This window comes from Aulostomus chinensis, chromosome 19 (assembly GCF_037954235.1).
Source record: "Aulostomus chinensis isolate RoL2024-O1b breed Wild chromosome 19, RoL_Achi_v1.0, whole genome shotgun sequence".
Taxonomy (NCBI): domain Eukaryota; kingdom Metazoa; phylum Chordata; class Actinopteri; order Syngnathiformes; family Aulostomidae; genus Aulostomus; species Aulostomus chinensis.
The window spans coordinates 6,305,344-6,333,249 of record NC_141338.1 but is presented as its reverse complement, the minus strand read 5'-3'; the positions used below and the strand labels follow the sequence as shown (position 1 = coordinate 6,333,249).

General features: G+C 40.0%; 1 protein-coding gene across 4 annotated transcripts; it reads right to left on the bottom strand.

Moving 5' to 3' along the window:
* Positions 1-25: 25 nt before the first annotated feature.
* On the bottom strand, positions 26-26,297 carry kcnt1a (potassium sodium-activated channel subfamily T member 1a). Of its 4 annotated transcripts, none has more exons than XM_086188137.1 (31): positions 25,817-26,297; positions 23,591-23,755; positions 17,809-17,888; positions 17,336-17,483; positions 17,202-17,249; positions 16,888-16,936; positions 16,235-16,294; positions 15,906-15,980; positions 15,598-15,681; positions 15,129-15,223; positions 14,459-14,639; positions 14,214-14,378; positions 13,957-14,093; positions 12,177-12,240; positions 11,904-12,012; positions 11,237-11,345; positions 10,132-10,281; positions 9,117-9,346; positions 8,801-9,017; positions 8,234-8,339; positions 7,928-8,100; positions 5,689-5,760; positions 5,395-5,529; positions 5,066-5,177; positions 4,795-4,896; positions 4,481-4,564; positions 4,262-4,390; positions 2,582-2,879; positions 2,400-2,462; positions 2,233-2,317; positions 26-1,729 (listed from the first exon to the last, which is right to left on the bottom strand). In XM_086188137.1, exons 1-31 carry the CDS (start codon positions 25,981-25,983, stop codon positions 1,612-1,614), a joined length of 3,810 nt encoding a protein of 1,269 aa, XP_086044263.1. In that variant the 5' UTR covers positions 25,984-26,297; the 3' UTR covers positions 26-1,611. The 4 variants fall into 4 exon arrangements, with proteins under 4 accessions (XP_086044263.1, XP_086044264.1, XP_086044265.1 ...); XM_086188138.1 differs by having other exon boundaries at positions 2,400-2,459; XM_086188139.1 differs by having other exon boundaries at positions 15,954-15,980.
* Between the last annotated feature and the right edge of the window lie 1,609 nt (positions 26,298-27,906).

The following is a 27,906-nucleotide window of genomic DNA, read 5'->3' as shown; positions in this document are numbered from 1 at the left end:
CACGGGAAACTTTATTCATAACAGATACGGCTTTTTTTCTTTACATTTTTAATTATTTTTCTGTTAAAAAGACATTTTTGTTCATGTTCAATTTCCAGACATATGTTCATAATTTCTATGTAACAAAATTGTAATACTGGCCTTGGAGGAGTGCTGCTTGAGTTAAGAACCCTTCTGTGGTTTTTTAAAAAAATAAGACAAAACAAAGTTGCCTTAACTTTATTTGCAAAACACATATAGCAACATTTATGACTTAATTATTAGCCATTTTTTTGGTCATTTAGTATTTTAATGTGCAGATCAAAATAAAATTATACTTAAGTACAAATATTTTAACATTTAAATATGTATGAAGTCAGAAATAGAATTATTCTGTACAAGATATAACATCATAGAAATATGTAACTGTGGAATCAACGAGCAAATTCTGTCACGGAACAGTGTTTTAAGACAAATATAGAACAAATCAAATCTTTATGGCACAATACTGGACATGTGGCATCGTCTGTTTAAAAAGTTGAACATCATTGAGCCTAAGAAATGTACTGCAGCAAATATATCAACTATCATTGTTAGTACCTACTAACTAGGACCTCTACACCACTGAATAAAGACTTCTATTCTTCAGCTACAAAAATAAGCTTTGAAAGCTTTAAAACACGCATTATTATTTGACTAACAGTTTGAATATGATAAGTGGGAAATAGTTTGGTATGTAGGAAATGTAGAATACAGTTTGTGCGTGTGGTTTTTGGTTCTGTTCCACTCTCCAGCCATTGAAATCAGATAAAACCTGAACTAAGCTAACCTCTCAATTCTGATGGAGCTACAGCCCAAAAGAGACGGAGCAAAATCAATTCAACCTGAAAACCAGGAGGTCGTGATGACAATGAAAAGCGTAGCTTAATTATCTTGTTCAGTGAATCAGACGGAGCCAAACCAAAGGGGACACTGCAAATACAAACACCCATTTCATTTACAACGAGTGTGTCCCTGGTTCCTTTTCTGAGGGAGTTTTGAATATATGGCACACAGGGTCTGTGGCAGGACGATGAAAATGTCACAGATGACATCAAATGTCATCTGCCGAACAGTAGGCACTCAAAAACAATACAGTAATAGACTGTAGTTCTGGAACATCACAGTACAAACAGGGCTTTTGGACAGGAGGAACTTTTTCATAGTTCCTGAAAATTGTTGGAGAAAGTACACTCTTATGGTAGTTGTAGGAACCCAGATTGAAGGAACCTTCCTGAGTACTGTCTCGACACAATAAGAACCTTGACTGACTTGAATATTTTTTGATTGGTTTGAAAGGTGATGCAGCTCAGGAAATCACCATTTTAAACAAACTGTGAATCGCATGGCTTACATCTACTGTTGGTTGACATACTTTTTTATTTAGGGCGTGAATAAAAACGGGAAAAAAAGGCCCAAAAGGGAAAGTAGTTCTTGGGGGAGCTCCCAAGTGGCTGGTTCCTACAACTAAGTTGGAGAGCGCTTATGGTCTCCTTTTAGACTGAACTTGTGAAGAAACAACCAGTCCTCCAGGGAAGAAGGAGAAGAAGAAGGTGTTAAGAGGGAAAGGTACCAGTGATGCTCAGGAGGGTATCAGAGCGGGGTGTCTTCTCTGGTGTCTGCGCTGGACTCGTGTCTCTCCTTCAGACTGCTGCTGTGGACAGGAAACTCCTCCGGGACGTGAGCAAGAGGGTCTGAACGAATCAAGTACCTGAGATAAGGAGGAGCATGGGAGATGAAGAACTGAGACAAGCACCATTACACAACACCACAAAGAGCTCTCAATAATCAAGAGAGCTAATAAATGTGTAAACTGAAGGATTGTCTCTCCGTCATGTCAAAATCTGACAGATTTGAAAGGCTAATGAATTTATTTACCAAAACAAAATTGCATTGTTCCTATAGGAATGAAGAGGCTGAACACTTCTCCTCGCTTGTTGCTCTGGATGAAAGACTGAGTGTTGCGGCTATTTTACTCGAAACATGACCACAGTTTCCAAAATGAACATAAGGCTGTACAGAAGAAGACGTGACACAGCACACATTTTCTCATAGACTTCTATAGAGTCATCCTAATGCAACCAGTGGAGTCGCCTCATGCTCGGAAGCCACGTCAGCTTGGTTTATACAGTCTACAGTCTGTATGGGCGGAATTCAAATCTCCATAAATGACCTTGAATAGAAACAGTATAATAATGAATACACGATGCTTACACAATGTCATTGAGCTCCAGCCGGGTGTCAGGTGAAGGGTTAATCAGGACGTAGGACAGGGTGTTCTGGTGATCGTTCTGCTCATCTGGAACACAAATATCACATGTGGTTAAACAGAGAGAGAGGTCAGGGATGATGCTGTCAGACCATGATGTCAGTTTGCTCACCTTGTAGGTATCCCAGATTGACTCTGTTCATGACATCACTGGCTGTTAGATTACTTAAGTCTTCTATTACCAGCAGTGAGAAAAGAAAAAGACAAACCTTTAAGCAGACATGACAGTTGGGACAGTAGTTCTAAGTGCTCATCTGGGTGTGTTCTAGAAGATAAAGATGTGTCTGTTCTCACCATATCCAGAGGTGGGAAGGCCCAGATGTCTCATGCGGTTGCGGACCAGCTCAGACAGCTCTTCCCTTTCAGAGCGTCGGTAGAGGTTGAGGCGTTGCTGAGCAATGCGCTGGGCATGGTCCTTGCTCGAGTCCCGGCTCACCCCCTGCCATCTGACGCTTTTCTTACTCAGACGCCGAGCCCACTGCATGCTCTTCTTCCTGAGCAGGGGGTGATCTGATTGCTCGTTGCTGCGAGACTCGTCACCCCTGTTGTCCTTAGTGTCCTCGCATTCATCAACACTGACAGACACTTGAGACTAGAGGAGAAAAAGTCACCTTATTGACGAAGAGTTTTCACTTTCTGTTCAGCGCTTGTTCACTGCAGTGACAACCAGCTGGTGCCTACAGTTGAACACTCATTCATGTGATAGTGTCTACCAGGAAGCACCAAAGTGACTTCTTCCTCAAATCAATGCGTTTGTGGACTACTGAGTATACAGCAGGATAAAGAATAGGTGGATTATACCTAACGATAACCTTGAGAGTATGCAAATCGACAGTTATGCAAAGTTTTGCTGTCTTCATTTGCTTCAAGTTAAATGCAGTATGTGGTTGGCTCTTCTTGCATTCTGGTGTCACAAAGTAAAGGAGGAGAAAAAAATGTCTTAGCGAGTCCTGAGAAACCTATTTGTGGGTACTTGCAAGGCAAAATACACATTTTGGGTGAGGTACTGTTTGAAGACAGTACGTGCAAATTAAGAAAACATCATTGGTTTAACAAGCTGCAAATTTCATTAGCAACAACAGAGGTGTATCCAAAGCACACAAAAGTAATGAACATGTCTGGATACACTTGATTTACATTTTAATTCTTTTACTTTATTACCACAGTTCGTCATAAGACCTCTCAGCATATGGAAATCAGGTCTCCATCAACAGCTGGCTAACTGTAAGCATCTCAGGGTTATAGCTACACTGGGATGCCCAAAATAATTAAATAAAACAAGCATATCCAGACGTGTTCATTACTTTTATGTGCCCCCTGAAAGCAGTGTTTCTGTAATGTTTTTTGTAACTGTTGCCCATGTGCCAGAATCATTTATGAAGTTGTTTTCTTTTAATTTGCTTGTGTTGGGTTTATTATAGGGCGACATGGTGGTGCAGTGGTCAGCACTATGGCCTCACAGCAAGAAGGTTCTGGGTTTGAGTCCCGGCTCGGGCACGGGATCTTTCTGTGTGAGTCTGCATGTTCTCCCTGTGCCTGCATGGGTTCTCTCCGGTACTCCGGCTTCCTCTCACCTCCCACTTCCACAGATATCAAGAGGGGACGAGGCTGATTGATACTCTAAATTGACCGTAGGCATGGGTGTGAGTGTGAATGGTTGTCTGTCTTTATGTGTTGGCCCTGCAATGGACTGGTGACCCGTCCAGGGTGAACCCCACCTGTTGCCCGAAGCCTGCTGGGATAGGCTCAACCCCCCTGCGACCCTTAACAGGATAAGCGGAAGAAAATGGATGGATGGGTTTATTTTTTTTTGTTTTCCTGAATTGCAGCGTCCTGCTCTCAGGGCAACAACAATAAATACATGAAAAACAAGACAAAAATAATACTTATGAGGAAACAATTATATTAGTACGCTAATAAAACATGTATGTTAATATGCTGCTCTAGTAATAAAAACATTTACATTGCTCTCACCTCAGATGTGGAGAAAATATGTGATTCTGTCCGATAAATCCCGATGGGAATCTCAGCACTAGAGGAGCAGAGCTTCTGGAAGAGTCTGCCGTAAGTACTAATCCATAGATCTCCTTCTGTCACTTTCATCTGAAACAAAGATAAATGGATGCTCGTTCTTGATTTGGTGAATATGGCACATGGCTATGATGTCAAACTATTTCTTTCTATCTAACTCACAGCACAGAGGTATCCAGATCCTGGAGTGGTGTCCAGTCCCAGTAGCAGCCTTGCAATAAGGATCATGTAGTCCTTCACAAAAGACTGAAATGGAATCACAGAAAAAACAACAACAACATTAAATATACCTTTGTACCGCACAGCTACAGTGGGCATAAAGAAAGTGAAGATCCCTGAGTGACCACAAGAGGGCCCTTTTGCTTTGTGAAGACGATGCTGCTCTCTTTCTTTGCTGCAAGACCCTTTTATTCCTTTCACCCGTGATTAAAAAGAGTCATCTGAGGCAAGCTACTTGGCTGTAGGTGTGCACTAACCTGGTACAGCAGGGTATCCAACATGCTGATACTGAACACTCTGCCAGCAGCGAAGGGTAGGCGAAACATGAACGCCAAGTTGGAGCCTTTATCACGCTCTTTCTGTGGGGGAGAGTCAGGAGACATGGCAAGAGTCAACAAAATTCCTGATGCTTTTTTCTAATAGCGTCAAGACTGGCTTTATTTTTAAACATCTACAGAAAGTGTAATGTCGATATCTTCACCTCTTAATTATTCATGTCCATATTGAATAGTATCATGTATGTATTACCTTCTCCAGCTTGGAGAGTGCCAGTGAATAGCAGTCTTTGGCTCGGAACTGCATGAATCTCATGTTAGATGGATGAGTAAGCTCTGTGATGATACTGAGGCTGGGAAACAACCTGGAATGAGAGCCAAGGTTTCGCATTCAAGAAAGTGATGAATACAAGAGCCACAAGGGTGAGACTCAATATCACAATTTAATACCAAATTCAAATTTTTGCTCCATTGCTGTTGCACAGATACTGTTTCCAATACAGTTTAAGAAATATGAAATGTCAGACTGATAAACTCATGAATAAAACTATATGCACAGCTTGATCAAATCTATTGAATTACCTGAACATTGTCTGTACATTCACAATAGTTTTGGCATCAGCCATGTAGTCCTCCTCTGCACTCATTGTGCTCTCTTTATCCACGACAACTAAATTATCAGCATATATAATCCCACACTGCAGCAGGCTGTCCAGACTGAAATACACACACACACACAAGCAACAATGATCATAACAGGAGCAGACACCAGTCAGTCTGGAACATATGGCATATCCAATTAAAGATCAGAGAGAAATTAACTTAATGGCAACATAATAACATCACAATGAAATGCAGCTGTTATAAAAGTCTTACTTGTCGATGGTCCCAGCCATGTAGTAGACCATAGGAAAACAGCAGATGGCCTCAAGAAAGTGATTATCTGGCCTGCAGGAAACATAATATAAAGAACTTAGTTTTATATTCCAAACGGACTTGAAACCAGACAATATATCACTCAGATTAAATCAATATAGCTAAATATAGATCACATTCTCTCAAAACTGTATATATGGTAATATATCATGATAAAACAGTACTATGAGCCATGCATTTTGATATGTGTCTTATCATGGGGTTCTTGCCAACACCCTGCCCTACTTAGTAAGAAAATACATTTTAATGTTAAAACACTGAGCTAGCTATACACACACAAAATCTCTTATCAAATATACTTGCTTGTGTCTGTAAGACAAGTTAGGGGGATAACCTTTCACACCTTGCAACAAAGACAAAAATGACACATTTGCAGGAAAAATATAACTGCCAGAATGGTTGCAATTTCTATTCAATAAAAAAAATAAAAAAGGTAATGTGCTGTAAGAAAGTGAAAACCCCTTTTTTTTTGTTGTTGACACTATTAAAAAGTCCCCATTCTACTTTATCAATAAGTCACAGTTGTTGGTCATATTGCACAGGAGTGACTCTGAATGTCACCAATCATGGTGGAAGGGTGTTGCATGGGCTCAAGAAGAACCCATTACATTTTAGGATCCATAAAACATAAAAAGCAGCACCTTACCTTAGACAATTAATAGTTCTCAAAATAAGTCCATATGCTTCTCTCTGTTTCTTATCACTTGAATGTGTCTCACTGTTGAAGTATGCTGCTGACAAATTTATATATTTTTTTAATGTTTGACTACATGCAATAACATGGATTGTTTTATGTTTTTTTTTAATCTAAAGCTAAAGTAAACCACAGTAATTAATTGCATGACTTTAATATTAACACCTGCAGGGAAATTGATTTTAAACCCAACTGCTCACCTCCCACCAGTGACCTCTATCAGGACTTACTACTGTTTTAACATTACTATTTTATAACCATAAGACCTTCTACCCTGCCCAGGGACATAGTACACACAGGTGAATGGTACTGTGAAGCTTTTGTGCAGTGTGCAGCAAATGCTAATGTTGGCTAACACATAGCCAGTTAATCAATCATTTACAGTCAACCAAAACATGACTACTAGACGTAGCTTGCAAGTATGGTCTGATGAATCTGTCATCAGTGTTTATAAATCAAACCCGCCAGAAGCTAAGCTAACACCTGTGTACAGACATTCAGACTGTGTTCAGTTACCAAGTGATAGAATCAGCTGGTCATAGAATCGACATCACACTCTCAACCTGTCTTCTTATTCTATATGGCCAAGCCAACTGATCTGATATTAACCTATTTGTAAATGGAATTTATTAAAAGGATGCCTTTTTATCATGAATCAACAAGGACAAAATAAAATAGGATATTTGGACATAGAAAAATAAAGTATACAGCAAATAAAATGAGTCTTACTGAGTGGTTCTCCACATAAATTACACTACCTATGATTTTTTCAACTTAAGTCATAACAGGTGACAATCTTAACGCTCAATACAGTGAAAATAGCCATTGGAATTTGTGACCATGTGATGATGTGCAATAGAAAATAGTTCAACTCCCCAGTTAGTGTCTTTACACAGAGGGATGGTGATTTAAAAGAGAGATTTAGTCGCTCCATTACTGCCTTTCCTCAACCGCCAGCCCCCCACAGAACATTACTGTGTGCATCTGCCCAGTCCTGCTGACTAGAGACCCAAGGCTGTCATGCTTGAATTACGTATCCAAGTGCGTGGGTGTTCATATTCAGCAAAAGCACGGGAGAGAGAGCAAGCTTCATGACGGGAGAGTTTATTGTTCTCGGTTTGTTTCTATGAGCTCTGAGAGCACACATGTGGGGGCTGAAAGGGGACATATCATGGCTGTCGATGATAGTTTATTTTCCTCCAAATGTCTCCATCTTTTTCTCCCCTTGTAGTAATATAGTTAATTCAGGCTCAAGGCAAAGCAAGTTGCTATGGTTACTGTCTGGATCCTAGTGTTTTTATTTTCTTTGTCACTCATAACACCGTCACTGCAAGTGGTGACCTAACATCATTAGTGACAATGGAGTCCCACCTCCACAGCTTGTCCTAAAGAGCTTTGCTGACGTGAGCTTTCAGCATGCATTATGTTTCCCAGCGTGAGAGAGTGAGCAATAGATAAAGAACCAGTGTGTTAAGGTGAACTCACGGATTATCCAGCAGTAAAACAATGGGGTTGAGTTCCTTCCTGGGTCTGTAATAAGCTCTGAGAGGCACTATAAAGTTGTAAAGACCATTTCCTGCAGTCTCAGCAGACACAATGATGAGCTTGTTTTTAAAACCATATGCTTTTGCATCTTCAAAACTGTTGTGCCTGCAGCCCTGCACAGAGAGGGGAGAAAAAAAGACAGGTATTTTAGGTTTGCTTTTATGAAGTGAAGGACAGAAGAAGGAGGGAAGGAATGATGGGGGCAGAAGTAAGAGTGACTAAGGTGAAGGGACAAGGACTGCCCACCTGGTCAAGTCGTAAGCAGCAAAATGGTGCTTTCTCAACCAACAGATGGCACAAGGTGGGCGAGCTTCCGATATATGGCGAATTAGGGGGATAACCTTTGACATACCTGGCAACAAAGACAAAAATGACACATTTGAAGGCAACATATAACTGCCAAAATGGTTGTAAATTTCTTTTCAGTGAAAAAAATGTAATTTGCTGTCCCCATTCTACTTTATTAATAAGTAACAGTGGTTGGTCGAATTGCACAGGAGTGAGTCTGAATGTCACCAAACTTGGTGGAAGTGTGTTGCATGGGCAGAAGACATTTTAGGACTTGGGATCCGTAAAACAGAGACAGCAGCACTGAAAATGTTACCTTCTTGGTGGAAGTAGAAATCTACCTGAGTTACATTTATTTATCTGTATGCATGAGTAGGATTTTTTTTTAAACTTTATCACTAATATTTTTGGTGATTGTTCACCGTGTGTACTATAAAGATACAGGTTTTCACCCAATATTAATGGTCACAGTTGAGGATCTTTAAATATAAACCACTGCAACATACGTAGGAATGATCTTCTTACTCTGTGGGCGAGTGTCCTTTCTCATCTATGAAGACTGAGTCATCTTCTGATTGGTCACTGAGGAGGTCACATGGCAGGATTGAGGAAGAGTCTGCAATCTCTTGAACTGGAGCAATGCTCGGCCGACGGCTCCCTGTGCCGTTAACTGTAGGAGGGATCAGTTTACCACCTGAGACGTCCGGTGGACTGTTATTCTGAAGATCCATGGCAACCGTACCTGTAAAACACATTCATGTGAGAATCGGCTTCCTTGAACATCATCAGCTCACTCTTTCAGCAGCAAGAGCAGGTTATAACATTCTACAACCTCTCTCACCCATGCTAGCAATGATGCTGTGCACAGGAAGCTGTGAGGGTCCATCATAGATTCCTCCAAAGGTGCGGCCCTTCCTCTCTTCCTGGTTGAAGATAAAGGCTGAGTTTTCCTCCTTTGTGATGTTGATGTAGTAGCAGGTGTCTGTGGCAGCCATGATGTGGCGTGGACCAGGATTCAGCAGAATGCTCTTGTTGTCTTCCCTCTTTATCCCAATCAAACACACTCCATACCTGGGTAACACAAACCTGCCATTAACAGATAGTTAAAGCAAACAGATCTGTATCCTCAAATTTAAAGCATTTCTTCACCCTACTTGAGTTTTTTGCCTTCCAAGTTCTCAAAGTTAGCTGTCTTGAGCTCATGAAGATGTGCCCCCCCCACATGAACTCTTGCTGACTCAGCTGTACACAGTGTAATTAGCCTGAAGTTAGTGGAGGCTGTGAACATGCATGGATGAGTTCAACTGGTCCAACTGAACTGAAGTGCATTTTTTGGGCTGCGTGTGAAGTGTTGAGCACATAGCTTGATATAAAAGACTTGGATTATATCAGATGTTACATTTGAGAGTTTGTAAACTGACATTTTAGGTGGAAACACAAAATTGAACAAAAGAGTTCAACATTCTTGGGCATTAAATACATATATTGTTCACAATATATGCATAAAAAAGTGTTTTTAATCTGATAAAAGTCAAATCAAATGATTTTGCAGAGGTTGTCTCATCTCTCTGTGCCATATGCTGCTGCCAGCACATTTATATGTAAGACATTTGAGACTCTTTACCCGTTAAATAATGTGCAATGTTAGCTAAAAGTGAACACCAAGGTTTTCGGGAATCCTCCCCTGAGTGAGACAATACTTGTAGTATTTATCTGTATCAAATTACCTGCAGCAGCACTTGACTATATGATACCAGAACGCAGAGAATCAAGCCAAGCATGAAAAACCTCCTTTGAATGTTTTTGGTGTATTTTCAGCATCTGAAAGGGTTGCTTTAGCTTACATGTCAACTTACTTCTTGTGAGCATGAAAAGAGGCATATGTGAAGCTTTTGCCATTATACTCTCCAAAGAACTTGCTGTCACACAGTCGGATGTGGTAGACCTCGTTGCCGGAGCAACAGCCGTACATCCTCTGCCACTGCTCAGGAGACTGTTGTCCTTCTCTACAACAAATACAGATTGGTAGATCAGTGATGGTAGATCTTAAAGAGTATAAAATCAATTTTGATTGATCATCAATTTTATGACGCACACAAATGCCTTTGTTGTCAGTGAAGCAAAAAAAAAAGAAAAGATGATCACTTATTGGCTCTATCTCCACATTTCTCCAACCTCTCAAGGTTGATCTACAGGTTGATGAAGGCAGGCAGCTCCATTTGTCAGTCAGTATACCCTTGTAATGAATTCTGATTATTACAATAATTGTCGGAGCACTTCTGAGTTTAATGAGCTACCAGAGCTACTCAGAACAACTTTAGGATTTCAGACTCTGTGGCTTCCATACATCAAAATAAAAGGCAAAACAAAGTGCTCATCCTCTTTATCGACTGGTCTCTTTTTCCATTTTTTCACTGAACATCAACAGTGAGCTGCATGTCCCTGAATTTTATTTTATTCACTCAAAGACGCCCACACATGCAACCGTATACACATTACAGTTTGTGTAATAAACAGACAGATGATAGTACTATGCATTCATAGACCTTTTTTTTTGTAACTCAACTTTCTGCAATCTGAAAACCTGCACACCTGCACACCAAAATTCAAAGAGAGTCGGCAGGAACACAGCAAGTGCTTCATCCATTGATTTCAGTGTAACACTGCTTCCCTCAGCCACTGACATCAGCTTTTAGAAGTGATCTGTTTGCATGCTGTGAAAAACATTTTCTACCACCAGAGAGCTTTTCATACTGTTTTACAGAGAAAACATCCTAAAAAAAAAAAAAAAAATCAATTTAGGTGCTGCGTGTTCACTGTCTGGTTAATCCGTTCACTTTACTTCCTGTTGTGTCCCACAATGTACTTGTCATGAGAAAAAAAAAAGTTGATCTTTTTGATCATATCCAGGAAAAATACAAAAGAGCCAGAGGAGGCCCCAAGTTGTGTAAGATGACTGACCGTCCACGGGAGGTATGTACGAGGAGCGTAACCAGGGTGGAGGTTGCAGGACACACGCAGTTTAGCGCCAACATGGCATACTTGAACTCTTCTTCACACACAACATGATCTGAAAAAGGAACAAATGAAACCATTAGAATTGTTGAAGTTCATGTCTTACTCAAAAAAAGGGCACTTTAACAGTGAAAAGCAAATGCTGGAGGAACAGTTATATTCCTGCTTATCAAAGGTACAAATTGCAGCTGATCGGAACAAGCTAGGGCTGCATTGCTGAGTTAACTTAAGTCAACAGTATTTTTTTGGCCGCTTGAGGGAAGAGGAAACAACTTGTGAATACAATATTGGCATATCATTTAAACCATCTTCTAGATATGTATGCTGAATAATGAAGTATTTATTACCCGGTTTATGAAGCAGCATCATTATTAATTTGGAGTTGTGTTTTTGTTCAGCAAATGAATGTTCCTACTGCTTTGTTTTTGGTCTCGAACATCTCATAAAGAAATTATTAGACTCTAAATGCTCTGTTACTACTCTGAAAGAAAAAAAAAAAAGGTCTGCTTTTGTTCAAAGCAACATGTGACAGTGAACATTATCAGTACTAGACCTCTAATAACAGGTCCTGAAGAATATAAGATTATTTCACTGAAAGTCTACAAACTCTCACCTGCAAATTTAACATGGAACTTATTTTCAGGTTTGAGTATTTGGACATAAAGTGGGCAATTGGGAGCAAAATCCTTCACCGCCCAGGCTCTCAGGATGGTCTGGTGGTCCTGCGGGGAGACAGTGTAATTATGCTTTTTCTAATTTGAATTAATTAGTAATCATCTTTGTGACTGACAGTATTTATGACCCGAGTTTCTCTCAACCCACAAAACAATTTCAACTCACACCTGACCTATACAAGAAGTGATTGATTAATTGTTGTTATTCTTACCGCTGCCATGCGATCCACCTCGTTGCGACTGCTTAGAATAAAACAAGCCTCTGCATCATCCATTCTGCGGCGAGAAATATTTGAAATAATATGACAATAAAGGACATGAAAGAACATGGAACGCAAAAACAAATGACTTCAAAACGGGAAAATCCTTCCACCAAACAGCAAACAACATCCGCTGATAAGTCTTCAGTCTCTTTGACTTTGGCTTCATATAGACAGAAACACAAAGATCAACCTGAAATGTTCCATACAGCAAGATGAAAGTGGAACTGTTTTGCATATGATTAACACAGCTAGGAGAGTGCAGAATCCAAAACAGGCGTGGGAGGATTGGAAATGTTGTCAGGATGCAAGCACGACACCAAGTCCTCTATTTCTAATCACTCTATCAAAAACCTGCCAAATGTATACAGTGGATTTCTGCAATCTACTTAAATTATATTATTCCTTTGGGGTGTCATTCATTTTTATTTATTTATTTATTTTTTGCTAAAAGTTTTTTGTACTTCCTGAATTGAGTTCTGTGTGTTCACTGCAGACCTAAACGTGATAGACAGCCCACATTAGGCAGGGCTTTACAGTCTGTTAAGTTTTATTTGATATGTTTTGCCTTTTCTCTCTCATGTCTAGAGGGATACCCGTACAATCTAACAACACCGTTCCATAGCCAGGGGAGTCACAGCAAACAAATTACAAAAAAAAAAGACGAAAAGCTCCAAATATGGTGTCTACATTTCCTGCCAAGGGAGATCTGCATCTGTTGGTTTCTTTTTTCAGCTGGATGATGCAAAAATTACCCCTCCAGTTTTCATGAGACTTGTTACCAGAGTGCAGAGGCAGAAGACATTATGTTTTTAGAGCAGATCCAGCCAACATCTCATGAAAAGACCTGCAAAAAATAAACCTGATTTAATCAAACCAGCGACAGGATTATTATGACACAAATACATGAGAACTGAAATTCCTTCATCGAATCTAGAGTCGTTCATGAAACTTACAGGACTCAAAATTACTCTCTGAATGAGTTACTCATAAGATCATGTTCCTCAAAGAAAGTACTCCATTTATCAAGCGAGTCTCAGAAGAAATGGTTACAGCATGAAGGAATAATTACACTGTTGTCTGCCACACAATAGCCCAGTAGCAATGTGAGAAATTAAAGAATGGAAAGACACTTCCAACCCTGCTGATGGTACAGTAGCTTCATGGTTTAAGATGTGATCGTTTATGTGTGCTGCAATGCATAGAATTCACTTGCAGGAGTGTTTGAGACAAAGATGTGCAGCCAGTAATGATGAGGATTAAAAAGAAGAATCAAAGGAAGGAGGAAAGGAAACCATGGAATCGCCAAGATCAGCAGATCAGCCATTCGGAAGGCCGAGGAATATTGAGAATAACAGTTAGACACATCCGTCCTTCCATCTTTAACTAGCTGAGTTGGACATAAACCGTTCAACTGTCACCATCAGCTCAAAAACCTCAGGGATCACCAAAGTTATTAGAATTCATCCTGAGGTGAACATGAACGTCTGTACCAATTTTCAAATAAATCTGTTCCAAAACAGCAGACATAATTCCTCTAAATTCATGATTTAAGCAACAGTCAAAGGCTTCAACCTCTACACACTGTGGAAATCCATTTGGTGGTTATGCAAAAATGTCACTAAACAACAAACAATACCTTATGCTGGTGATAGATGAAAGTTCAACAGGAGAACAGCACCCAGACCAGAACACAGAATCATGACTTTTTTTTCAGAGATCATTTACTTACTTAGCTCTCAGCAGGTCCTGGTCTTTGAGGACAGATCCTTGGAGATAGATGACCCTTTGAGACCACAGCGGAATCTGCAGCACCCTCCGCACCTGGAGGTCCATCTCACTTGGGCACAGGATCACTACGTAGTAATCCTGTCAGAGAACACGTCACCCATATTAGCATTGATTATATGTACAGCTAACTCGGGGAATAATAAAAATAATATCATGTATTTTCTTGTGCGCAGTACAAACAGTTTCTCTACATTGTACCTGCAGTCTGGGATGGGCGTAGAATTCATTGAGAAAATCCATGAGCAGGTCTATTTTGAGTGCGCTGACACACAGCACAACATGTTTCTCCGTCTGGGCTCGATGGCGGCTGTAATTCCCTCCAGACTTCTGTCTCTCCATCCACAGGTACATCAGCTCCTCAAACTAACACATGACAAGCAGCTGGAACCAGAAGTCACAATTCAAAAATATATTTCAAGGTGAGTGTTTCAGAATCCTCTCACCTGAAGAGGTAGAACCACCAGGGCCACACAGATCATGATGACTACCAGCAGCTGGGATGGCCAGATGCGTGGCGTGACGTCTCCAAAGCCCACTGTGGAGAAGGTGACGATGCAGAAGTAGAAAGAATTGAACAGGGAGAGGTTCTTTCCTGCTCGCTCCAGGTGCTGGATTCCACATGTGCTGTGTACATTAGATGGATGCATACAAATAGACACAAAGTAAGCAAACTTAATGACTGTACCACATTTTTTGAATGACTCTCAAACGTTTTTTTATGTTCTAGAGTCCAGGCTGTGATGCATTAGAAACATACAAGCCAAAGTGAGTGAACAGAGGAAGAGCATAGACACACGCTTGATTTGACTTATTCGGCTCTTGCTAGCTTGGATAAACATTTAAATCTTTTTTTTGATCATGAGTCAATCTGCCCATCACCTGTATTGAAGAAAACTATGAATTGTTAATGACGAGCATAAATATGAATGAACCATGATAATAGCAGCATGCAAAACCTTTTTTAGTGTTTGTTTGGCCACCTGACAATTGTGAAACTCTTCTTGAAAACAAACCACAAGAGCTGAGATGAATTATTGAACACCACCATTCAGTCTCATTTCCTTGAATGACAGATTTAACCAGTTAAAAGGATCTTTGATGAAGGAGGCTCACCCAGTGAAGACTAAGCAGAGCAGGGTGCAGATCAGGATGAGGACCTGGTTGAACATGGCTGAGTTGGTCCTCTGGATTGCTCTGTGGACATCGTTCTATGACAATATAAAAATTCATCTCAAGCTAAAAGCTCTAAAGTTCTTTTGTTGTCACAACGTGTTAAAGAAAATATGGTTGTTAATGTCTGGTCTGTTGAGAATCAGTAGACAGTAGGCGCTGCAGCAATACAGCACAAGCTAAAGAGCAATACGATAAAATGCAGAAAGGACCCCCCACAGCAGGAACCCTGCAGGAGGCTCACAAACAGAGCAGAACAACACAGGTGAATGTTGTGTAGAGGAGGCTGGTGTGAATCATAGCAGCAGTGCTACTGACTGTGAGTGTGAATACCTGGAAGACTACCAGCACACTGCCCTTATAAAGTCATTAAAATCTTGATTAGCTGAAACTATTAATGCTTTTGACTTACGATCATGTTCTCCAAAGCACATTTAGCCAGCCAGCAGTTGAGAAACACAGGAATGAAGATGTTTCTTATCGAAGGCCAGAAGATCTGAGGAAGAAACGTGTTACTGTTTTCAAGTTTTCATTGATGATCATACAATAAAACATCAAGAAAAAAATAGAAATATAACCTAAAAGCAAGTAAATCAGCAGCTATGTCCCAAATGGCTCTTATTTTTTTGGGCTTTATTTTGGTACAGTTGGCATGTCATCCATCTGTGTACGATCTATCAGAACGACACTGAGCACTTCACCAGGTTGCCATGCTTTTACCGTAATTATGAAGGGAACTGTGTTAATCATCTCCAGAAGAAAGGACACCTGAAATATCTGCTCCCAAATGTTCCCCTGAAAGTACAAAAATTAAAAAAAAAAAAAAAAGTTTTTTTTAACTAAGCTCACAATAGTCAAGTGTGTCTTCTGTCACTTACCACAACCACTTAATCCTTCACTTCTACCACATCCTGTAATTACTGTCTATTCCTAATGTAACCCAGACAAATGACTTGGACTAATTACACCATTAATGTTTTTTCAATCACTCAGACTGTGTGTGACTAATTGTTCGGAATGTATGAATTGTGTAGATGTGTGTGTCTCACCTTGTAGCTCAGATACATCAGTAGCATTGTTTCCAGGAAGCTAATGATGGCCACAATAACCTAAGAAAAGCAAAAGAGGACATTGAGAGGAGCTCATGTGTTGGATACATCACAATGATCATTTAAATACAATTTCATGAGAATTCAACCTGCTGTGTTTTCGTTTTTGTTCATATCACAGTTAACCGATGTTTTCTAATGTATGATCGCCTATGTTGTCAACAGAGAAAGGCAAGATTTTATCCAAACTCCCTTCAGAAAACGTCATTAAATGACAGCAAAATAAAATGTGAAGCTCACCTGCGTCGTCCCCACTTCTGCTCAGTGAATGACTTTAACGTTTAACTATTTCTCGCTACTGTTACTGACCAAGACACCACAGTGTTTTGTTTTACAGTGGAATTTCTGGACGATGGTAGTAAATGTCGGTTTATCTACAGTGCAGGGAGGTTGCAGATCTGCCTGAAATATCTCAAAGCCCAAACCAGTCAACAGCTATCAACAATTTCTGGTTTAAATGGTCAAGAAATTGTGATTTAGATTAGGTGAAATATTTCATCATCTAATCCTGAGCCCCAAAACCACAGATATCCGTTTAGGTATTTTGGAACCTGTTTTTGCCTGAATAACGTTTTTATTCTGTTCCGACTCACTTGAATGGCCCAGACAGGAACCTTCCTGTCCACCCAGAAAATCAACTCCCTGACAGAAAGAACACATAATAAAACTTTATTACATTTCAAATTAATATCATCTACATCAGAGTGCAAAATCATTATGATCTGCCTGTATAACATCAGCTGTCAGTCAACTGATATGAAACTGAGACCGAATAACTCAAATGCTGATCTCATGCCAGGTTAAGTAATAACCTGAGTGGAGGAAATGAGAAAAGATGACTAAGCTACGTAATCATTTTCTAACAATTTGCTCCTGCTAACAAGAAAACTCATTTTCTGATGCTCACCAGTTAATTTCTCTGTCCTGCACTGATCCGTTCCACTGGCAGTCGATGCTGAAGAATAAAGATGAAAGTAAGGAAAAGGAGCAGGATCATGTTATATGTACAGTGTTACGTATCCCATCAAACACTGAGCAAACCATTTGTTGTTGCCACTGGCAGCATTTTGCTGGCCCGTGCTGTGGTTGATGGCGGCGCTCTGACCGGGGTTGTCCGTCACCACTCTGATGATGTACAGCAGACAGGTGAGCAGCTTCAGGGAGAAGTTGAACACACGAATTCTGAGGCCTAAAGGCGAGAGAAGGACCTGTTAATGAAATGGATTGGACAAACCTGAATGCAAAACAGCAACAATGAGACTTATAGTTCAAACTTATGAGCAAAATCATGAGTATAGGTGCCTGTTTTTACATTTTCAGGAAGTACACAGTCTGTATTCTCTTTAAAGCTGTAGTTTCTTGGCAAAAAAAAGAAAAAAAAGAAGTGCAACTCTCCTGTGCTGTTCTGGCCCTCTACACGCCACTGGGTCTCATAAAACAGAACATTGCTTCTGTGGTGCGTTCCTTAAATGGACACTTAAAATGTCAAGGGGTGTGAAAAGAAGATCACTTGCTTGATCTTTGGTTTTTGATAAAGAAAAGCTTCAGACGCTCCTTGAAGGTGTTTTCATTCACGTAGAACTCAATCTGCACCCTAAAAAAGGAAGAGGAGAAGAGAGATTGTCATAAACATGAGCAACATAAACAGAAAGAGACACACAGATGGTTTTTAAGTGTCAGATTATCCACAACATGAATATTCATAATGTTGCTTTTCTAATCATCTGCCTGAGGATGATTAGGTAATTATCCAACTCAGATTTTGTTCCTAATTGTCAGGGTCACTGTAGGACATGAAGCTTCAACCAAAAGTGCAAATGAGTAGTTGTTCCTGGGGCAATAATCACCAAAAATATCCTTAATATTAGACATGGTCAGTTGACTACATGCTCACACCGTCATTCAATCACCCCTCAGCAATCACAAGTGAATCAATAAAATGTCATCCATTAATGCATGAAAATGAGTGCAATAATCCAATATAGCTGCCACAGGATGGGAACGTTGCAGTATGTTCCCAATCCTGTTGAACAGTTAATTGACATTTAATCAGGCATAATTGTAACCCCGCTTAAAATTAAATATATCAAATAAAACTGATCATCTGTATGTTGGGCGACATGGCTCAGAGGTAGAGTGGCCGTCTAGCAACCGAAGAGTCACTGGTTTGATTCTCACTTCCCCCGGTGACCATGTCCAAGTATCCTTGAGAAAGATACTGAACCCCTAATTGCTCCTGATGGCCCTGTGACGGACTGGTGACCCATCCAGGGTGAACCCCGCCTCTCACCCAATGTCAGCTAGGATAGGCTCCCCCCCACCCAGCGACCCTTAACAGATAAGTGGTATAGATGATGGATGGATGGATCTGATTTGCAGAGGTCATGGTTAAAATAAAAATGGTAAATTATGACTTTTCCAAGAATTTCACAATCGTATGAATCCTTGACATTTGTAACTGCGAATAAAAACATTAAAAAATAACATTTGACACTTATAGCAGCGAGTTTGTCATCTTATATCACAGCAAAAGTCACACGGCCTGAACTTCAACTCAAACCAATGATCTTTTCCTGACCTTAAGCTAAATGTTTTCTTTTGAAGATTAAAACATAAGAGTTACTGGCATGTTGGTAAATCCTGTGAATACTAAACATGCATTTTATTTCATTTGTTTATTTATTTTCCATATTTGGTCTTTTTTGGACATGCTCAGTAGATTCTGTAAAGTATCAATATCATGATCCTGGAAACTGACAGGAGGCTGACAAATCACCTGCATGCAATTGTTCCATTTGTGTACACATTATATAACTTTATAAGGGATTCACCGATTGTGAAATTATAATGACAATTTAGCTGATAGCCAATGCTGATACCATTGGTATTTGTGAATGTGTGCATTTTTGTTGTTGTTGTTATTTATTGTCCTGTGAGTGCCACAGAAATGACAACATCTTCAGAACTGTTTTTCATCACATGATCTTTAAATGAGCTCAAATTCTATCAAACAAATGTATAATCAACCTTTAACTTCTTGCAAATGAATAGAAAAAATATCATCTGCAGCCGACAGTGGATCCAATCTTATTGAGGTGTCTACTGACGGCAGTCAACATGGAAAATATTGCTCGGTATGGATATTGGTGATTCATCAGCACATCTGAAGACTTTACACTTTCAACTTATGTGGAATGTAGATGCCAAAATTTTGCAACCAGAGAGGAATGCAAGGAAAAAAACTCTGCATTTAGATGAGAAAACAGCTGCCACATCTGGTCAGCAGCGGGGCAGAGATGAGCTCTGGAGGTACAACACTTCAACTGAGAACTGTTGTCCCAAGAGGGTCCAACAGATTGGGTGTCTCACCCATTCGCCCACACACAAACAAACACACACACACACACACACACACACACACACACACACACACACACACACACACTACGGTGCAAGTAATGACCCTTAATCAGCTCCTGTTGAGCACACAATTACCAGCTGAGGGGCTCTAGCATTAGCCATATTGCAGTGTCACATTAAATTTCAAGGGAATGAGATGCACAGTTCTGAGAGTAATTAGATAGTTTAAACTGACTAATTGTAGCGCAGTAAGTTCTGAAAGTGCAATCACTGCATCAAGGCCTCTTTTATTGTCTCCATGTGTTCATCAACAAGTGATTAGATCTGTTGGGCTGAAGATAAAACCGACCCTAAGCTGTGTGTTGATGGAGGGAACTCTATATGTTGGAGAATGGCGCCACATTGAATTAAGCTGAACCAATTAGGCCGTCAATTAGTCAACCGACACCATACTGAGCAAAGTTACTCTGGGGCTAGGCGAGCACCACTAATGCTAATTCTAGCTCTATCAGACACGGCACTGGAAACCCTGAAGCTGAGAATGATTTAGACAGAGGAACAGGTCATAGACCTTTAGGTGCAGGATGGATGGATCAGCATCAGAGACAATCGGAGGAAGAGATGAAGAGAATCCTCACAAATATAGGATGAACATGAACCACTTGGTTTTTCTTTATGGAAGATTTTAAAAGGATACTTCTTTGCCGTACCCGCCGACATAAGTCTGTTTGCCTGTGTATGGGAATTCTGATTTTAGATGAACCCTCCCTGTTACAGCGTCATGTTTATCTATTAGCCCAGATTGGACACAACTAAATCTTAAATTTTGAATTTTTAAAATTTTCACCTTGAAGAGGCAAAATTGAACTGAATTGAGTGACAAGAGTGCTCCAGACAGAAGAAGGAGTAAGTGGCTGTTGTGGTAACTTAAAGAACCAAAATGTTGGCAAATATTAAATTATTTGACCACAAGAACAAGCCAAGTTGTCTAAATCTTCGTCACGATAGAAGTGGGAAAAAGGCTCTCTGCTTGAGACTTCTCTGCTCTAAGAAATCAAAGCCCACGCTGGTCTTTTAAGAAACTGTGGTCAGTCTTTGAAAGAACAAAATTGAAGGTACCCTTATTATTCAGTGCTCCTATGAAATCAGTTTCAACATTTATTTGAGAACTGACAACTAAATGTTAATGTAATTTCAAAAATGTCAGACATTAAAGGTTACGTCTTTTCAAGTGTGAATATGAGATGCGTTCTGCTATTATGAAAAATAATTTTAAAAAATCTTTCAGGTACAATGGCTGGTCACTCAAAATAAGACATTTCAAGTAGTTAACTTTAAAAATGGGACTGCAGCATAAATAATTAAATGCATCAAATTATTTCCCGTTCCGAGTCACTTTAAATCCACATGCAGGCATTCCTCTGGCTCTCAGTGAGTGTGCTCTATCAACACAAACACATGCTTCAACCCTCCGTCCACAAACGCAACAAAACTGCAAACTTGAAAATAACAACAAAAACATTCAGTCACTCCAGGGGACTCAGGACATTGTGCCTCTGACACAACATGCGGCCCTACCTCTGCCCGCCATCACTACCAAAAGTGTCCGACCTCCAAGTGCTCATGGTCGGACTGACCCAGGTTGGAATGATGATGTTGGGATCCATCGTGTAGAACACCTGTAGCTGTGTCGTGCTGAGTGTCAACTACTGACCAGCGCGCTTCTCTGCAGCTCTTAAATAACACAGCACTTGGAGGATTAAATATTACTGAGTCTACTGGGGAAAACAAACAAATCCAAATATACTGATTAGAAAATCAAAGGCAAATCGGAAAGTGATTAATAATTTATTTAAAAAAAAGAGGTGCTTATTGTAATATTTTTAGAAATGTATACATCGCTCTCCCTCTCTCTCTCTCACTCCCTCCCTCCCTCTCCCTCATGCGCGGGCCTGTTGCCACAGCAACATTGCTATGACAGGAATAACCCGATGCTGCAGCAGCTCGGTCCTCTACAGCAGCACTACAGCTTCTCTTGATGAAGCTGTAAAACTGACTGTGACAAACTGGACGACTGGCCTCATAGATCAGCGGCAGATAAACACTGATTTGTCTTTTCACAGGCACAATGGCGCGGTGAACCGGATGCGGAATCTCAACCGCTGCAACATATTGATATTAAGTGCCTTTAAGTGTTTCTACAAGTAAGTCGAAGCCCTACAAATGCTCTCTGATTTTCCAATTTACTCCCATAACAAGAGAGCATCAACAGACGTGAGCTCACTTTGTAACTTCGATGTGGAGGTTTTATCGTCCGTGACAGCAGAAGAAAACAAGTTTGCTTTAACGATAAAATGCAGACAAATGAGCTCATCAAGAACAATGCAGGAGGCACTTCTCTCTCTCTATCTTTCACTCTCTTTTCCTCTCTCTCTCTCTGAGCCCTTCCCATCCCTCCAACCTTTTTGTCTTTGCCAAATTTGAAGAGTTTGAAGTGGTCATTTATAGATGACCCTTCACATGAGTCAGTGCTTGTGAAAATACCGGAAGAGGCCACTCCACTTGAACCCTTTCGCCCACGCCGGTGGTGCCACTCAATGTGGATATCACAAGGTACATTTGAAGACACTCACATGTCACTCCTATCTGAAAATGTGTGGTATATTCTCTTATTCTGCATTCATTAATCAATGTGTTTAGCTCATAATTTGCAACTGAAACTAAAAACAGGCTGACAGAAAGAATATATGTGACAAAAAAACATTCAAATAAGGAGTGGGTTTGAGAGAGAGCTTGAACCCAGGCTCATATTTCACTGTTATGGTGTACGTGGAAATTCTTTTTCTCATTCTTGCTTTTTACAAGAAGACCTGTTGTTTGATCCCTGCACAGATGTGACCTGTGACATTTCAACGACAGCTGCGACCACTGAAAATCTGACCGGAAGCATCAGACAGAAGACTCGATCCAATGGAAAGAGAAGAGCAACATGATAATAACAAGATAATCAGGAGCTAAAAATGCAGGAGTTACATTGATTGCTGAAAGCACAGCTGGTAAAAGGTCATGTTTTTTTTTCTGAAAACCTTGGCAGGACTTGTGAGTTTGCTTATCAAAGTGATGCATCCACTATTACAAACATCTCTGCAGTCTCAAAGCTTTTCTGATGCTGTAATCATAAGAATAAAAAACGCACATTATATTCACACATTTCCCCTGTCAACAGCAGCGATGTGCACGGCACTGAAACCTCAACTCACATTCTCACTGTGAATTAGGTCACAGTGTTATTTCTGAAGAACATATTCCAAGTACACACGCAACACATACAGAAAACTTCGAATCAAACAAAATGCTTCAGAAACCTTTTTTTTTTTCAGCACTGTGGACAGCGCTCTAAACTGTCAGCAGCACAGGCATTATTTCCCTCTTTAAAGAATTCAATCTGCACCTTAACAGCTTCCAGAACACTTTAAACTGCTTGAGTGTGTGGAGATGTGTATTCTCAGACTTCAGAGGGAAGACGAGGTGAACGCTCCAGGCAAAATAACTGTTAAAGAGCTGCAACTATCGCTTTCAGGATCCTTTACCTTGACTAATTATTCTGATCTATCTAAAAAAGAAAAACAATAAAAAAATCAGTCATCATCAGTTAATAGTCCCAAATGTCCTATAAAAAATGGCAATGGCACCAGGAAATCAAACATTTTTTTTTATTAAAATAACCTTACTGATAAACTGATGATCAAAATAGATGTGTGACAATTTTAAAAAGTAATTCATTGAAGAACTGTTTCAACTTTAAAACGACCACTGTGAATCTGGTAATTGGACATGTCTATTACTATTTAATACTTAAATAAAACTTCTACATGAGAACAATTTTAAGGGCAATTCCTCCTGCATTTTTACGGCTCCAGGTGCAGTGCTGCCTACCTGTCATCATTCTGGAAGCTTTGGTCCCCGAGCAGCAGGTCCCTAAAGCGGAAGCGTGGCGGCAGTGGAGGCACCTCACTCTCCAGTTGCTCCATCTTTAGTTTGGAAATGTCTAATATGACCCCGCTGTTGTTGCTGACAGTTTGGAGTGGTGCTGAAGAGGATCTGGAGGGGAGAGAGCATAAGTGAAAAAAAAGACAGAAAAAGAGGAGAAGTCACAAAGCTGAGATGGGACAAGAAGTACAAGGAGAAGAAAGAAGTGTGTGGTGGACTGACAGGAATGAAAAACAGGTTGCAGGTTCAAGGGGAGCATTAAGAAAAAAGTATGCAATCACATTTTTAGTCAATAAAAATCTCTATATTGAGCTCTGGTGACTGTGTCATTAAAGGATGACTATAGTACACATGGGTCATATTTACCCATCTCTTTGGATCAGAATGATTTATTGCACCACAAACGACGTGAGACTCCGTCCAACATGAGTTGAAACACTGTAACAACGCTGTCAGGGCAGTTGTTAAAAAAAAAAACCAACAAAAAAAACAACTTGCTTTCTCAACTGACAGGCTCAGACTGACATCACAAGGGTACGACAGCATTATGAAAAAGATCCCTACAGAGATAAAGGTGTGTCTAGCTCCTAACTGAAGTCTTCTTCAAGGAAAATTGTCACTCTGAAGCAAGCGAGCTGCTGCAGGGAGACAGAAATTGAACTCCACTTCTCCCCAGATAACTGTATGTACAATGAATGTGTTGTAGTTGGAATAGTGAAAATGTTGCCTTGCTGTTGGGTAAAAACTAAAAAAAAATTCAAACATGATTATGAAAGATTATCTGTTGATAAATGATATGTAGAGATGTAGTTCCTTGAACATCATCATCAGGGCCCATTTTGGCCCCTTGCACATTTGGGTTGGACCCTAATTAAAGCTGCAAACAGGGATGCTCAACAGTGGATGGCTCCTCCTCTTCCGCTCCACCAAGTCTGATGAAAATCAGCCAGATAAAACTTTTTAATCAGACAAATGCCACCAAAAACATCACCTCCTTGGCCAAATTAATAATTGAGTTCTTCAGAGGCGAAAACGAGTTTGTTTGTTTGTTTTGAGTGGACAAATGCCCCCTTGTAACCTCTTTACTCCGTTGCCTTTAATAACATTCAAGGTCAATATAAGACCAATAATTTGAGTCCCTATCAATAATTTAGACCTTGAACACAGGGCCAAATGAAAACACCAGAACTACACTTTAACCCCTACATCTGTTTGGTTGCAGCTGGCTGTGTAATGACAGCTGGACAAACAGACAATAACAAGCAGAGCAGGACATCATCATGTATTCATCTGCAACATGAAAACTCATTCACTACCCTGCAGATATTGGCATCATATGTAGTTAATCTCATCTGAGCCAGACCAGCAAAGGATGTTTATACAATATACACAGTATGTACATTTCTATCATAGAGCCAGTTTTGCTTCTAACTCATAATGAAACTACTCAAAGTGAAAAAAAAATGAAGGGATAAGAGTTACTGACCATCATCAGTCTGTTTCAGGCTGATATCTGGTTCATTTTAATATCAGTTAAAATGACAAAACAGATAAATCAGTTGCTAAACCAATGGCTTCTGTTAATTTTTTCCCCCATCTTTCATGATGTTGGGCTTTATCTGCAGGCTGAGAGCCATAATAAAAGGCACAATGTAGATGCAAAATATTGAGATGTTAAGCTCGAGATATTAAAGTGTGTGTAACTGATCCATGAGCTGCCTTGAAGGAATGAAATGATTAGAAACATCACAATGGGATGATGGATTCATTTATAACATATGGTGAAATTTTCCGTTATCAGTATATAAATTCATATTTTGATATATTTCATATACAGATGGTGATTGTAAAAACACCCATGTGGGTTTTATGAAAACATGACGAACTGCATGGTAAAGTCTCACATCTCATTAAACACTCATATTTTCATCCATGTAATCAAGAAAAAAAAGCAAAACGTGCTGATTGTAAAGGTTTTATGGTTGGATAGACAATCGCACAGTTAATATTTGGGACGTCTTTGGCACTTTATATAATTTTTAGCGCAATATCAACTAGTTTTTGTGGCAAACTGTATTACATATAATTGGCGCGGATGCATAAATTAGTCCCTTCAAACAAATCCACTTCATTCACAATCCATCTCACTTTCTTTGTGTTTGTTCTTCTTACCGCGGCTTATGGTGGTTCACAGTCCCGTCGTCGTTCACAAACGACTGATTGACGTAACATTCACTGCACATTTTGGCCGGAGATCCGGCGCTGCCGTCGGTCTGGAGAGCTGCGGTGGTCGGCGTTGAGTCCCCCTTGACAAAGTCGTCTTCCTGGGTTAATTGCATCGGGGGGTGGGTGATAAGCCAAAAGGAGTGGACCCCCGGAGAAAAAGACGCGCTCGGGAAGAAGCCCGGGTGATGTCTCCGTGTGCGCCCGCCTCGCTCACCTCTGCAGGTGCATCTTGGAGATGAGGACGCAGATGAGAGGCTGCAAGCGAGGTGACAGGCGGCCACAAGCACTTTAAAAACACAACTTGAACGAAAATTCAATCATTTGGGCAGCAGGTTAAAAAACAAACAAAACAATCAGGTGAGTGGAGGGGATGCAGAGGACGGGTCTTCTGCTGTGAACATGACGCTGGTGGTGACAGCTCTGCTTCAAGAGGTGCAACACCTAAATGACAACTGTTGAAGTCTCAACCAACTCTGGATGAGGAGAGAGCGGTCAGCGCCATCTGTTGGAACCTCTTGGTCTTTTTTTTTTTTTTTAAAGTTTGAGTAACAAAGACTTAAAGAAACAAAGGTCTGTAAAATATTCGCCAACAGACAAAATTGAACGAAAATCGTTATGAGCAAATCCACCCATTTAAAAATTATCCTAAAATAATTGGCTTAATATCAATACCAATTCAAGACTTACATGTGAACTCAATATTTTACCCTCAGAAAATTTGAGTCCACAATTTGTTTCCAAATTGTGGACTCGTCATGTCACTGCACCTGGCATTGTCTTGATGTCTGTCTACACCAAAGTTGATGGGGATTCCAATAACAAACGCACAGTAGACATCACTTTTTATCGGTATATTAAAAAACCCCAGCCCATCTCGATATATTTTAAGTCTGAAAATCCATCCACATCTATCATTTTATAATGATGGAGTAAAGACACATTCATAACACAGGGCTAATATGTTATGTAATATTAGAAATGATGACTGCAGCAAAGCCAGTAAATGGGGTGTACCACAAAAAAAATGGGGGAATATTAAGTTATGAAGAATGAAAAGGGATTCAGATGTTTCACAACATGATGCAGCTTTCAGTCTCAGATGCATCATTTGATTACGAGGCAGAGGGCCAATGACACTGAACTAATGGTGAAATTTATGAAAGACGTGAGCAAAAAAAAAAGAAAAAATGCACTTCGGTCCCTGAGGAGAATAAATTCAAACATGATGTGATGAGAAGAGAACTGGATGTTGTTGTTTTTTTCCTGCCTTTAATTTATCTGATGACGCAAGTGTGGAGGGGACGTGGGAGAGGTGATATGATTCACTGGGGAGACAGTGGCATGAGGTTGTTGAAGACTTTCAGGCTTTTGATGGATGTTTCAGACTGAGTCAGACATCCTTAAGTGTTTTTGCTGTTGGAGAGAAAAGTCTGTGAAATTACAGATCATGTTAGGTATAAATCTGCTATCAGGGGAAGTTTGGATTCGGCAGCTGACTACACGTATCCATAATGTCCTGCTAGTTATATTAAGACATATGAGAGTGACTCAACTTTTTGGTACATGAGAAATAAAACAAAAGCATGATAATCAATTTAGATGCTGCCATGCTAGAAGATGGCACCAAAGAAGGCACAATAACAGAGTAAAGCAGGAATGAGTCCTAAAACCTGCAAATAAGTTTGTACAGTTAAATGTCTTTTGATTCTACTGCTGAAAAACATTTGCAAACACCACCATTTTCAATGTTGAAGCTAATTATGGGTTATGAAAAAGGTGGTTACTAACAAATGGCTAGGTGAGGCTACAGATGTCATCGGTGACATTTAAAATCATCATACCGAAAACACTAGTTGTGATGATGGTGTGTCCTTGGCGTAGTTCCTTCATAGCATAGCTTTAGCTTTGGACTCCTAGCGATTGCACTTTTTCTTCAAAGATGGAAAAGGAGGCGATCATTTGTCAGTATTAATATGTCAAACAGAATATGTAAAAGTCTAATTTTTAAGCAATAATCCAAAGTCCAATGTAAAAAT

Bases quoted from the DNA above. Each gene is read 5' to 3' on its own strand.
- kcnt1a (XM_086188137.1), bottom strand. From the start codon at position 25,983: ATGCAATTAACCCAGGAAGACGACTTTGTCAAGGGGGACTCAACGCCG. The intron at 16,295-16,887 runs GTGAGTCGGAAC...TGCTTTTCTTAG, and splicing joins TTCCTGTCTGGGCCATTCAA to GTTATTGTGGCCATCATTAG. The intron at 15,224-15,597 runs GTAAGTCAAAAG...ATATTGTCATAG, and splicing joins GTGCTTTGGAGAACATGATC to AACGATGTCCACAGAGCAAT.